We start from the raw sequence: 12,966 nt of genomic DNA, 5'->3' as shown, positions 1-12,966 counted from the left end.
TATAGTATCATTTAGTTTTCAGAATTTTTAAGAAAATATGAATGTCATATTTATGTGGTAAAAATGACTGCCATGTAGTCCTTTCCTGCAGTCAATGACCAAAAGCGCCCTCTGGGTGGAATGCTATAAATATTTTTCATAATTTTATAATTAATAAAGATTAGAAAAAATAAAACAAGACGAAAATCCGGTGTTTCTATGTCAAACAATTTTGTCATATTTCAGTCTTCTGTGATGCATATAAAGTCTAATATTGGGATGCAAACTCAAAATTCAAAACATTTAAACTCTATATCTGACATGGTACAGGTGTCTTCTTTTTTTAAAGCCCATAACCATGTGTGTGAGGTGTATATTTTGTTTCAAAGTAGATTTGTTTAAGACTACCAAGAATCTGCAGTAAAATGTTTTAAACGGGCAGTACACAACATTTTGAAATATACTTAAATGTATTAAGAAAATGTCATTTAATTCACTTCAAAAAGTGATCGTGAGAGTTGTTGACCAAAATATGTCTTTGTTATCTTTATTTACTTACCCCACAGACAGCATCTCTGCTAGTGAAACGATGGGAGTGGTAGGGGCTATCGTAGCATGCTTTAAAAAAATGCACAACTTTTCTATACCACTTCAAACAAAATGGTATAGCACCCAAAATATCACAACATGTTGTCCATATAGAATATTGGAGGTCATACAACGGGTGGGTCTAATCCTGGATGCTGATTGGTTAAAACCGCATTCCAGCCGTTGTCTATTCCATAAGTTACCACTGGCTAAGGCTATGATGTTGAAATGCCTATTTACTCTGTTCCATCTCACGGCGCAATCCACTGTCTCATCTGCCCAGCCGTGCAATTTATAAACTTGATCTCCACTGTAAAAATCATTTCAAAATGAAAATCTGAAATGTCTTGAGTCAATAAGTATTCAACCCCTTTGTTATGGCAAGCCTAAATAAGTTCATGAGTAAAAATTTGCTTAACAAGTCACATAAGTTGCATGGACTCATTGCCAAAATCCCAAAGTACCCCTTTAAAAAGTCAAAAAAATTGATATACCAAACACTAAATTGCCCCTTTAATGTTTTTTTAATTAAAAATATAAATTTGACTCCACGATATGGTTCATTTTCATTGTGTGAATTAATAGTTTATGGTTATTGCAAAATACAATTGAAAGCATAAAAGTCTTATGATTGTGATTCATAAAGTTCACAATAAACTTTTCTTAAAATAATTCAAAGCTTATTATTTCTGTGTCAAAGGCATCCTTTTGTCAGATTTGGGATATTTGTGTACAATCTTTGTAATCAGAGAACAGCGTATTTACATTGTTCCATACAGTTCAAAACAGTGAAAATATTATTTAAGAAAATAAAATGTATAGGATGTGTTATTAGAAATAAATAAAATAAAGAAACTCACCGGTAAAGTTGTGAAAAACAATCTTTGCATGGAGGAATGTCAGTACGATATCTATGCTTACAAGTGAGATACGTTACTGCGATGTATCGGGACTGTTTTTGCTACGTCACCTAATACACTTCCTGAATATCAGGAAGTGGTAAGATAAGAGCTAACGCACAGGGTCAGTTATCAGTATCTTCATCTTTTGGCACAACTGAAAAAAGCTGCCCTTGTTTGTCAGACTTCTTATAATATAACAATATCATGCCATTTAGCGGACACTTTTATCCAAAGTGACTTACAGTCATGCATGCATGCATATAAATATATGTTATGTTTGGGTGGCCCAGGAATCAAACCCACATTCCTGGCGTTGCAAGAGCCATGTTCTACCAACTGAGCCATATGATAGAATTGTTGTTTTCATGAATGGTTCACTGCTGCTGATAGCATACGCACATGCTAGAAAATATTTAGATTTCACTACTTTATGCCGCATAGAAAAGTTATCCTGTACATTATTGGCGTAAGTACTCCGCCATGGTTACACATAATTACAGGGGAAGTACAAGTCTCTTATTTCAGTTCCTAAAGCCTAAAGAAATGATGAGTTCAAAGCAGAATGCCAATATAGGGAACTAAGCTGTTATGAGAGAGACCTGAGGTGATTTCCTTTGGCATGAGGTTATGGTGACATTTACATTTTAGTCATTTAGCAGACGCTCTTATCCAGAGTGACTTACAGTTAGTGAGTGCATACATTTTTCATACTGGCCCCCCCGTGGGAATCGAACCCACAACCCTGGCATTGCTAGCGCCATGCTCTACCAACTGAGCTACAGGAGGCCAATTTAGAGAGGGTTATGACATTCTATTAACTGTTACAGACTGGTGTTACAGACTGGTGTTATAGACTGGTGTTACAGACTGGTGTTATAGACTGGTGTTACAGACTGGTGTTACAGACTGGTGTTATAGACTGGTGTTACAGACTGGTGTTACAGACTGGTGTTACAGACTGGTGTTATAGACTGGTGTTATAGACTGGTGTTACAGACTGGTGTTACAGACTGGTGTTATAGACTGGTGTTACAGACTGGTGTTACAGACTGGTGTTACAGACTGGTGTTACAGACTGGTGTTACAGACTGGTGTTATAGACTGGTGTTACAGACTGGTGTTATACACTGGTGTTACAGACTGGTGTTATAGACTGGTGTTACAGACTGGTGTTACAGACTGGTGTTACAGACTGGTGTTACAGACTGGTGTTACAGACTGGTGTTATAGACTGGTGTTATAGACTGGTGTTACAGACTGGTGTTACAGACTGGTGTTACAGACTGGTGTTATAGACTGGTGTTACAGACTGGTGTTATAGACTGGTGTTACAGACTGGTGTTACAGACTGGTGTTACAGACTGGTGTTACAGACTGGTGTTATAGACTGTTGTTACAGACTGGTGTTACAGACTGGTGTTATAGACTGGTGTTATAGACTGGTGTTACAGACTGGTGTTACAGACTGGTGTTACAGACTGGTGTTACAGACTGGTGTTATAGACTGGTGTTACAGACTGGTGTTACAGACTGGTGTTACAGACTGGTGTTACAGAATGGTGTTACAGACTGGTGTTACAGACTGCTCTGCATATTATTATAATTATCACTGGCCTATGCAGAGTTTCTACTCTACTCGCTCATTGGAAGGTCCCATTAATTTTTCCCATTGCCCAGACAGAGCTGGCCTCCATCATTCTTAAATGGAAGAAGTTTGGAACCACCAAGACTCTTCCTGGAGCTGGCCACCCGGCCAAACTGAGCAATCGAGGGAGAAGGGCCTTGGTCAGGGAGGTGACCAAGAACCCGATGGTCACTCTGACAGAGCTCCAGAGTTCCTCTGTGGTATTGGGAGAACCTTCCAGAAGGACAACCATCTCTCCAGCGCTCCACCAATCAGGCCTTCATGGTAGAGTGGCCAGACGGAAGCCACTCCTCAGTAAAAGGCACATTACAGCCCGCTTGGAGTTTGCCAAAAGGCACCTAAAGCACTCTGACCATGAGAAAGAAGATTCTCTGGTCTGATGAAACCAAGATTGAACTCTTTGGCCTGAATGCCAAGCGTCACATCTGGAGGAAGGACTGGAGGACCTTGATGGTGATGCAGATGTAGCAAACTACAACCAGTATGCTCACGGCCCAGAACAAGACATCCATTGACACAACCACAACTGTGTGAAGTCTGACCCCGGCTGGGCTCTTCATGTACATACAGGAAGCGTCCGTCTTGTTGCTGGCACCCTGATTGGTCAGGATAATGGTAGGAAGAGCAGTGGCTCCAAACAGCACCACCCACACAAAGGTAGACAGTACCTTACCGAAGACAAGGTTCTGACCCAAGAACCTGCCACAGGGCCTGACGATCTTGAAGAAGCGGTCCAGGCTGATGAGGCCCAGTAGAGTGATGCGCGTGTACATGCATGTGTAGAAGATGACTCCTGAGTAGCGACAGGAGAACGCTCGTAACCCTACAGATTTCATAGGAAGTTTACTGGCCGCAATGAGAGGCATGGTCAGGGTCATGAGAAGGTCAGCGGCCACAAGGTTATTCAAATACACCATAAAGGTGGAGGTTGAGCTCAGGTGCAGGGAGACCCAGGACGCGACCCCATTCAAAAGCAAGGCAAGATGCCAGGTTAGATGTCAGGTTAGATGCCAGGTTAGATGTCAGGTTAGATGCCAGGTTAGATGCCAGGTTAGATGTCAGGTTAGATGTCAGGTTAGATACCAGGTTAGATGTTAGGTTAGATGTCAGGTTGGATGTCAGGTTGGATGTCAGGTTAGATGTCAGGTTAGATGCCAGGTTAGATGTCAGGTTAGATGTCAGGTTGGATGCCAGGTTAGATGCCATGTTAGATGCCAGGTTAGATGTCAGGTTAGATGTCAGGTTGGATGTCAGGTTGGATGTCAGGTTAGATGTCAGGTTAGATGCCAGGTTGGATGCCAGGTTAGATGTCAGGTTAGATGCCAGGTTAGATGCCAGGTTAGATGCCAGGTTAGATGCCAGGTTGGATGCCAGGTTGGATGTCAGGTTAGATGCCATGTTAGATGCCAGGTTAGATGCCAGGTTAGATGTCAGGTTAGATGTCAGGTTAGATGCCACGTTAGATGCCAGGTTAGATGCCAGGTTAGATGCCATTGTAGCATCTGAAAAAGGGAGAAGAAAGGTTATGGAAATATCTCAGTCTAATCCATTGTCTGCCAAATGAGGAACTTATTCAAGGGCTCTCCTTGGTCAATACAAAAACATGCAAAATGAAGACACTGAGGAAAACCTTTGAATCCCCTTGCATCATTTAACATGATTTGCATTACTTTTGTTATCTTATAGACCTGCATCTACATCACTGAAGTACCCCCACCTCTGTCCCTGTCTTTTGTTAGCATTAGCTTATAGACCTGTATATACATCATCACTGAACTACCCCCACCTCTGTCCCTATCTTTTGTTAGCATTAGCTTATAGACCTGTATCTACATCATCACTGAAGTACCACCACCTCTGTCCCTGTCTTTTGTTAGCATTAGCTTATAGACCTGTATGTAAATCCTCACTGAACTACACCCACCTCTGTCCCTATCTAAGTTACATACATAGGAGTCCTTGCCAGTTTCTTTCTTTAAACAATTGGGGCCAAAGCCCTGAGAACCATTGATAGTAACAAGGGAGTGTATGTTGCTTGATACATTCATTTTCAGCTAGTGTACAATACAATGTCAATTGAGTATTGAACATAAGGATACCTTAAAACAATAATCTCACTATTTGGTATAGGGAGTTATTTTCATGATTTGAAGTGACAACCAACTGAAGTAGGACTGAAGCACTGAGACTGGAGTGAATGCTGACAGGTGTAGTGTTTAGATAGCAGTGCTAATTCGTTTTTCCCTCTGCCTAGGCTCTTTCATTCATTTGCGTTAAGCATTAGTAGTTAATACAATTATTCAAGTCAATGTAGTTGGTGTCATCTGAATTATATTTCACTTGAATGGACGTTACGAAACTCACTTCGTAGTCTGCGCTCCAGCAGGTATATCTCACTGGTCATCCCCAAAGCCAACACCTCCTTTGGCCGCCATTCCTTCCAGTTCTCTGCTGCTAATGACTGGAAGAACTGCAAAAATCTCTGAAGCTGTTGACTCTTATCGCCCTCACTAACTTTAAGCATCAGTTGTCAGAGCAGCTTACCGATCACTGCACCTGTACACAGCCCATTCTGTAATTAGCCCACCCAACTACCTCATCCCCATATTGTTATTTATTTTGCTCATGTGCACCCCAGTATCTCTATTTGCACATCATCTTCTGCATATCTATCACTCCAGTGTTAATATTAAATTGTAATTATTTTGCACTATGGTCTATTTATTGCCTTACCTCCATAACTTACTACATTTGCACACACTGTATATATATTTTCTATTGTGTTATTGACTGTATGTTTTGTTTATCCCATGTGTAACTCTGTGTTGTTGTTGTTTTTATCACACTGCTTTGCTTTATCTTGGCCAGGTCGCAGTTGTAAATGAGAACTTGTTCTCAACTGTTTTCCCTGGTTAAAGAAAGGTGAAATAAATAAACTTCAGTTAGCTGTTTCTGAGCACTAATGAAATCATACAACTTTTTTTTCCTCCATTGATAGAAATCTCTTAAGACAACAAGAGAAGCCAACCCACAAATCTGTGTAAAGAATCATGAATGTTTTCTAACTCTTTATTACATATTTAGAAACTATAGAATCTGTAAACAAATGAATAACAATATATATATATATTTTTTTTTTCACAATTGTTTTGTCTTTTTTGTCTTAAAAAAAAAAAATCAATGTAATTGTCTGCATCACTTCCAATCCCCCATGTTTTTTTTATATATATATATATACTCCTCTTTATTACTTTTCAACACCACCATCCTTTCCCTACTTGGAGTAAATTAGTGAACAACAATGCCCAGGCCTCTACTTCCGGTCTATACTTACTATCTACACCTTATGGACAGAGTTAATTTTACAATAATTCTATTATATATATTATTATTTTTTTATTTTATTTGTTTTTGCTCCTGAACTTCTTCTACTCTCAACCTCTCCAATCATCCTCATGATGTCCATCCGGTTTGCTTCTATATGCCATATCTTTCTAACTGTGCTCTTTCCCAAAAGCTCCCAACATACAACCTATTTACTTATTATGGACACAGTATGCTTACATTATTAGCTATCTTTGTTATTATTTGTTGTTATTTGTTATTAGTCCCATCCTTCAACTCTATTCAATACCTCCCATCTATCTCTTAACACCATCCATATAGGATTTCTATTTGCCATATATATTTCAACCGTACTGTGATGTTTTACAAAAGTTCTGAACCTTTCTATTCTCATTGCTTCTACAGATTGTGAATTAAAAATAAACATTTTTGCTAAAAGTATTATTATATTATTGATTGATTGACTATGACTTTTCAGATCACCCAGTAATGCTATCTGCAAGGTTAGTTCCAGGTAAATATTGCAATCCTTTAGCCATTCCTGGACCTGTGTCCAAAAACAAGCTACAAATGGACAGAACCAAAACAAATGATCTAATGATTCTGTCTCTTCACAGCAAAATCTGCAGAGTTGGGAAGATTGTATCCCCCATATAAATAACATTCTATTGGTAGCAAGAATTTTATATAATAATTTAAATTGAAAGATTCAAATTTTTGAATCCGGTGTCGTTTTGCGTGTCAGTTCATAAACACTATGCCATGGGATCGGTACGTCAAAGATCTCTTCCCAACTATTTTGCAATCTATATGGGACGGCTGTCAATCCTTTGGTCCTTAAGTGAAACTGATATACTTTTTTATTTATCACAGTTTTCCTTAACCAATTATGTTCTTTAATGCAAGGCCGACAGACAAGTTCCTTATTTTCTCCCCCTTCCACTTTCCTCTTCCACTTTTGCGGTAAGGCTGCAATTATTTGGTTGTAATTTTGGATAGAGCAGACATTTCCATATGTTTTTGTTAGCTGCATGTGCGACATAACTCCACCAGTCCTACCGATGATATCATTTACGAAGATTATACCTTTTTTAAACATTCTGTCAAAAAATAAAGGTTTTTTGTCAATTAGTATATTTGAATTTAACCACAATATTTGTTGCATTATTTGTTCTGTCGTTCCTGGAGGATTAAATTGAAATTGCAACCAACTTTCTATGGCTTGTTTTAGAAATAGTGACATTTGGGAGATTATTTCCTTTTCAAATAACTGAAAGTGAGAGGTTGTAATCTGAATAAAGGGAAAAAGGCCTTTCTTGAACATTGGGTGAGACAATCTTACTAATTTGCTTGAGAACCAGTTCGGATTTAAGTATAACATTTGTATGACTGAAGCTTTTAGTGATAGGTCTAATGCTTTAATATTTAATAATTTCTGTCCTCCGAATTAATATTAATTATATAAATATGCTCTTTTAATTTTGTCTGGCTTGCCGTTCCAAATAAAATAGAAATTTTTTTCTCATATAATTTAAGAACTGTTCGCTTGGCGTAGGCAAGACCATAAGCAAATAGGTAAACTGGGATAATACCAAAGAGTCAATCAGGGTGATTTTTCCACAAATTGACAGATCTTTTCCTTTCCATGGTAGTAAGATCTTATCTATTTTTGCTAACTTTCTATTAAAATTTATTGAAGTGAGATCATTTATTTCCTTTGGGATATGTATTCCGAGTATATCCACATCACCATCAGACCATTTTATTGGTAAACTACATGGTAATGTAAAAATTGTATTTTTTAGTGATCCAATACGTAATATAGTACATTTGTCATAATTTGGTTGTAATCCAGAGAGGTTAGAAAATGTATCTAGATCCTCTATGAGGCTGTGGAGGGATTCTAGTTGTGGATTTAAAAGAAAACATGAATCATCAGCATACAATGACACCTTTGTTTTTAAGCCCTGTATTTCTAATCCTCTGATATTATTATTGGATCTGATTTTAATAGCTAACATCTCGATGGCCACAATAAATAGATATGCCAATAGTGGACAACCTTGTTTCACTCCTCTTGACAGTTTTAAACTTTCCGAGAAATAGCCATTATTTACTATTTTACACCTAGGGTTACTATACATGATTTTGACCCATTTTATAAGAGATTCTCCAAAATTGAAATGCTCCAGGCATTTATATATAAACCCCAGTCGAACTTTATCAAATGCCTTTTCGAAGTCTGCTATGAATAGCAGGCCTGGTTTCCCATATTTTCCATAGTGTTCTATTGTTTCCAATACTTGCCTTATATTATCTCCAATGTATCTTCCATGTAAAAAACCTGTCTGATTAGAATGAATAATATCCAACAATACCTTTTTAATTCTATGCGCTATACATTTTGCTAGGATTTTTGCATCACAACACTGAAGTGTAAGGGGCCTCCAATTTTGTAAATGGACTGGATCTTTATATTTTCCACTTGTATCCTGTTTCAGTAATAATGAGATCAGACCTTCTTCTTGAGTGTCAGATAATCTACCATTTACATAGGAGTGGTTAAAACATGCTAATAACGGTCCTCTTAGTATATCAAAAAAGGTTTGGTATACCTCGACTGGTATGCCATCCAACCCTGGAGTTTTCCCGGACTTAAAGTCTTTAATTGCATCCAGAAGTTCCTCCTCTGTAATTTCACCTTCACATGAGTATTTCTGTGTGGCTGTTAATTTGACATTATCAATAGAAAAAAAATCTCTATAATTAGCTTCAGTTAGAGGAGATGGAGGCGACTGAAAAGAAAACAAATGCTTAAAGTACTTTGTTTCTTCCTTCAAAATATAATTTGGTGAATTATGGGTGACTCCGTCAATTGTAACCAGTTTCATGAAGTTATTTTTGGTAGCATTCCTATGTTGAAGATTAAAAAAGAATTTTGTGCATTTTTCCCCATATTCCATCCAGTTTGCTTTATTTTTATAATATATTACACTTGATCTTTCTTGAATAAGTTTCTCCATTTCTTTTTGTTTTTCCTCTAATTTATTCTGAGCCTCTATGTTACAGTTTTTATTGCCATCTATCTGTTCTGTTAGACTTTCTATTTCCTTTCTTAGTAAAAACTATTTTGACCTAAATTGCTTTTGTTTTCGAGATGAGTACTGAATTGCATGGCCTCTAAAGGCACATTTAAAGGTGTCCCATACAATAAGGGGATTCGCTGTACCTATGTTATGTTGGAAAAAATCAGTTATAAATTCCTTTGTTCTAATTATAAATAAATTATCATCCAATAGGCTTTGATTAAATTTCCAATATCCTCGCCCACGTGGAAATTCAGTAAGAGTAATGTATATGCCTATTATATGATGTTCCGACCGCATTCTATCCCCTATCAACACTTTTTTTTACTTTTGGTGCCAACGAGAATGAGATAAGAAAGAAGTCAAGACGACTAGCTTGATTCAGTCTCCGCCATGTATATCTCACTAGATCAGTATATTTAAGCCTCCATATATTTACTAGTTCTAATGTATCCATGACATTCACAATTTCCTTAAGAGCATGACGGTGATTGTTTGTGGTGTGATTTCCTTTACGGTCCATTGAGCTATTTAAAACAGTATTATAATCCCCCACCATAATAATATTGTCTTGAGTTGCTTGCAGGCTTGATAATTTATTATATATATTGTCAAAGAATTGTGGATCATCATTATTTGGTCCGTAAAGGTTAATGAGCCATATCTGTTTATGGTCCAATAACATATTTAAAATAATCCATCTACCTTGCGTATCTATTTGGACAATTTGCACATTCGGATCGAAATTACTATTAATTAATATCATCACCCCTTTTGAATTTCTTTGTCCATGGGAGAAGTATATTTCCCCCCCCCCCATTCTTTTTTCCACGCTACTTCATCTCGAATTGTTGAATGAGTTTCCTGTATACCATAGATATTATATTCCTTCTCTTTGAGCCATGTAAATATTGTTATTCTTTTGTTATTATCAGCTAAGCCATTACAATTATAACTGGCTATACTTATTTCACCATACACCATAATGAGATACAAGTTTCAAGTCTATTTATCATTAGATATGTTTGTAAATTTACCAATAAAAAATTGCGTAATGATTGATTGTCCACATAGCTGTACCGTGATATTTGCATTGCTACGGAGTAACCCTTCAATTGTTCTCCGCTAATTCCCCCGCTAAAGCCCTCCCCATCCCAAGTTGAGCCGTCATCCCAGTGATCAGCATCCCACCCACGTCCCTCCGTATCCCTCCCACGTCCCTCCGTATCCCTAAGGCCCCGAGAGGCCAGGACCCATCCATCGGAAACAGCACACAGTGCCACCCACAAAACAGAAGCAGATTAACCGCCAAAAGCATTTCCAATGCTTTCACCTATATATATATATATCTATATAACTATATATTTTAAATTATGCATATCCTATTTTCCATCATTATCAATTAATATGCGTAATAATGTCGGCAGTTCACGCGTAGGATTCTAACATATAACCCGGATTGCCATTGTATTACATTTAATTAATTGACAAGCAATTATTATCCTAGCAAATAATTCCTGTGGTCCATCCCATACCCTCCCCCCCAACATCCCCACCCCCCCACAACAGATGCCAGACAAGCACACACGCACATACTCACATACTCCAACACACTCAACCCCCCTCCTCCACAATCCACCATAAAATCAGATACTCAACGGCTGTTATATCCCAGAGCCCAACTCGAGAAATAACTTGATTTACGAGTGCACATACAGTTAAAGCTGATTGAGAAAGCATGCAGATTGAGCAGAAATTGATAACAATGTGAGATTTGATTAATCTACTTAATCTATGTCAAGTCCTATGTGATGGAGATCAGATCCACCCTCTTCACCTGAGACACAAACACTCTGATCCCCTGTTGTAACCATTTTCCCAAGCATCTCCATGCGGTCAGACCTTTGATTATTTTGTGCCACCTGGGCCACAATGATAAACCCCCTCTCTGATTGTCTGAGTGTGACCCCCTCCCCATGGGTTACTGCAGCCAGTGTTGCCAGCACTGCCACTACCTAGGTGGGCGTACCCCACCGGAATCCCCACCAGCTAGGTAAAAGGTCGTCAAGGTTCTCATTAGCAGCTTTGAGAATTTCCTTGTATATTATGCTCCCCCATCCGGGGCTCTGGCTTTGTAGGACCAACCCTGCCAGGCAGGCTCAGAATCTTGAGGGGCGGTGCTGCTCAAGTAGGTCTATACTTATGAACCCATTATAATTCATTTTAAGTGTACCTTGATGAAGCAATGCATAAAACAGCTCAGAGTAAAGATAAGAAGAGACAAAACTAAAAGATTTACTCACCTATCTGAAGACGATCAGTGATCAGACAGGACAGTACTGTGGAATTCTGTCACAGCGCCAGTGTACAGTATATGAGACTCACACCTTGAATTTCCCTTGAATTATCCAAGAAGTCTGTACATGTCCAGACAGATGCAAATCCAGGGAAATAGAGTGCCACTAAAGCAACAGTGAGACCAGGTTATGCTATTGTGACTCTCTGATGTAGTGTATGATTTGCCCAACATTATTTGACCCAAAATAGTCTCGTTTTGACATATTGTAGATTAACCTGGCAACCAGAAATATATCTGAAAGCTAATAGGACCACTATATTCCTTTATTGGTATGTTTTTAAATAGTATACAATATACTTTACTTGTCCTTTTACATGGAAATTCATTTTGTGAATTCAACATACAAACAAACATAAACAATACACCATAGTAAAACAATATGGAAAACACCGGAAAGCTAATAGTTAGCCTAATGCACACATATTCAGTCCCTGCGGCCTATTGTCCGACCATGCATTGGTACTATATGCAGTAAACCATCATCACCATAATCATCGTCACTACAAACATCATAAAACAAGATTATGCATTCTGTATGGTCTCTTCTCTTGGTGTAAATGTATGGACTTCAGTAGTACATCATACCCTGTGGATTCATTTCTAATATACAGTGCTTTCGGAAAGTATTCAGACCCCTTGACTTATATGACATTCTGTTACTTTACAACCTTATTCGAAAATGGATTGAATTGTTTTTTCCCCCTCATCAATCTACACACAATACCAAATACTGGCAAAGTAAAACAAAAACAAAAGAATAACTGAAATATCACATTTACATAAGTATTCAAACCCTTTATTCAGTACTTTGTTGAAGCACCTTTGGCAGCGATTACAGCCTCGAGTCTTCTTTGGAATGACGCTACAAGCTTGGCACACCTGTATTTGGGGAGTTTCTCCCATTCTTCACTGCAGATCCTCTCAAGCTCTGTCAGGTTGGATGGGGAGCATCGCTGCACAGCTATTTTCAGGTCTCTCCAGAGATGTTCGATCGGGTTCAAGTCCGGGCTCTGGCTGGGCCACTCAAGGACATTCAGAGACTTGTCCTGAAGCCACTCCTGC

General features: G+C 38.3%; 1 protein-coding gene across 1 annotated transcript; it reads right to left on the bottom strand.

Moving 5' to 3' along the window:
• Nucleotides 1–3,533: 3,533 nt before the first annotated feature.
• Nucleotides 3,534–4,608, bottom strand: LOC311102037 (P2Y purinoceptor 13-like; the record flags this gene model as incomplete). The annotated part of the gene is made up of 2 exons (XM_084143254.1): nucleotides 3,534–4,088; nucleotides 4,198–4,608. 2 exons carry the CDS (start codon nucleotides 4,606–4,608, stop codon nucleotides 3,534–3,536), a joined length of 966 nt encoding a protein of 321 aa, XP_083999380.1.
• Nucleotides 4,609–12,966: the final 8,358 nt, after the last annotated feature.

The sequence above is a fragment of the Coregonus lavaretus genome (genome assembly GCF_964263955.1).
Source record: "Coregonus lavaretus genome assembly, chromosome: 26".
Classification (NCBI taxonomy): domain Eukaryota; kingdom Metazoa; phylum Chordata; class Actinopteri; order Salmoniformes; family Salmonidae; genus Coregonus; species Coregonus lavaretus.
This window is presented reverse-complemented; position numbering and strand designations above follow the sequence as displayed.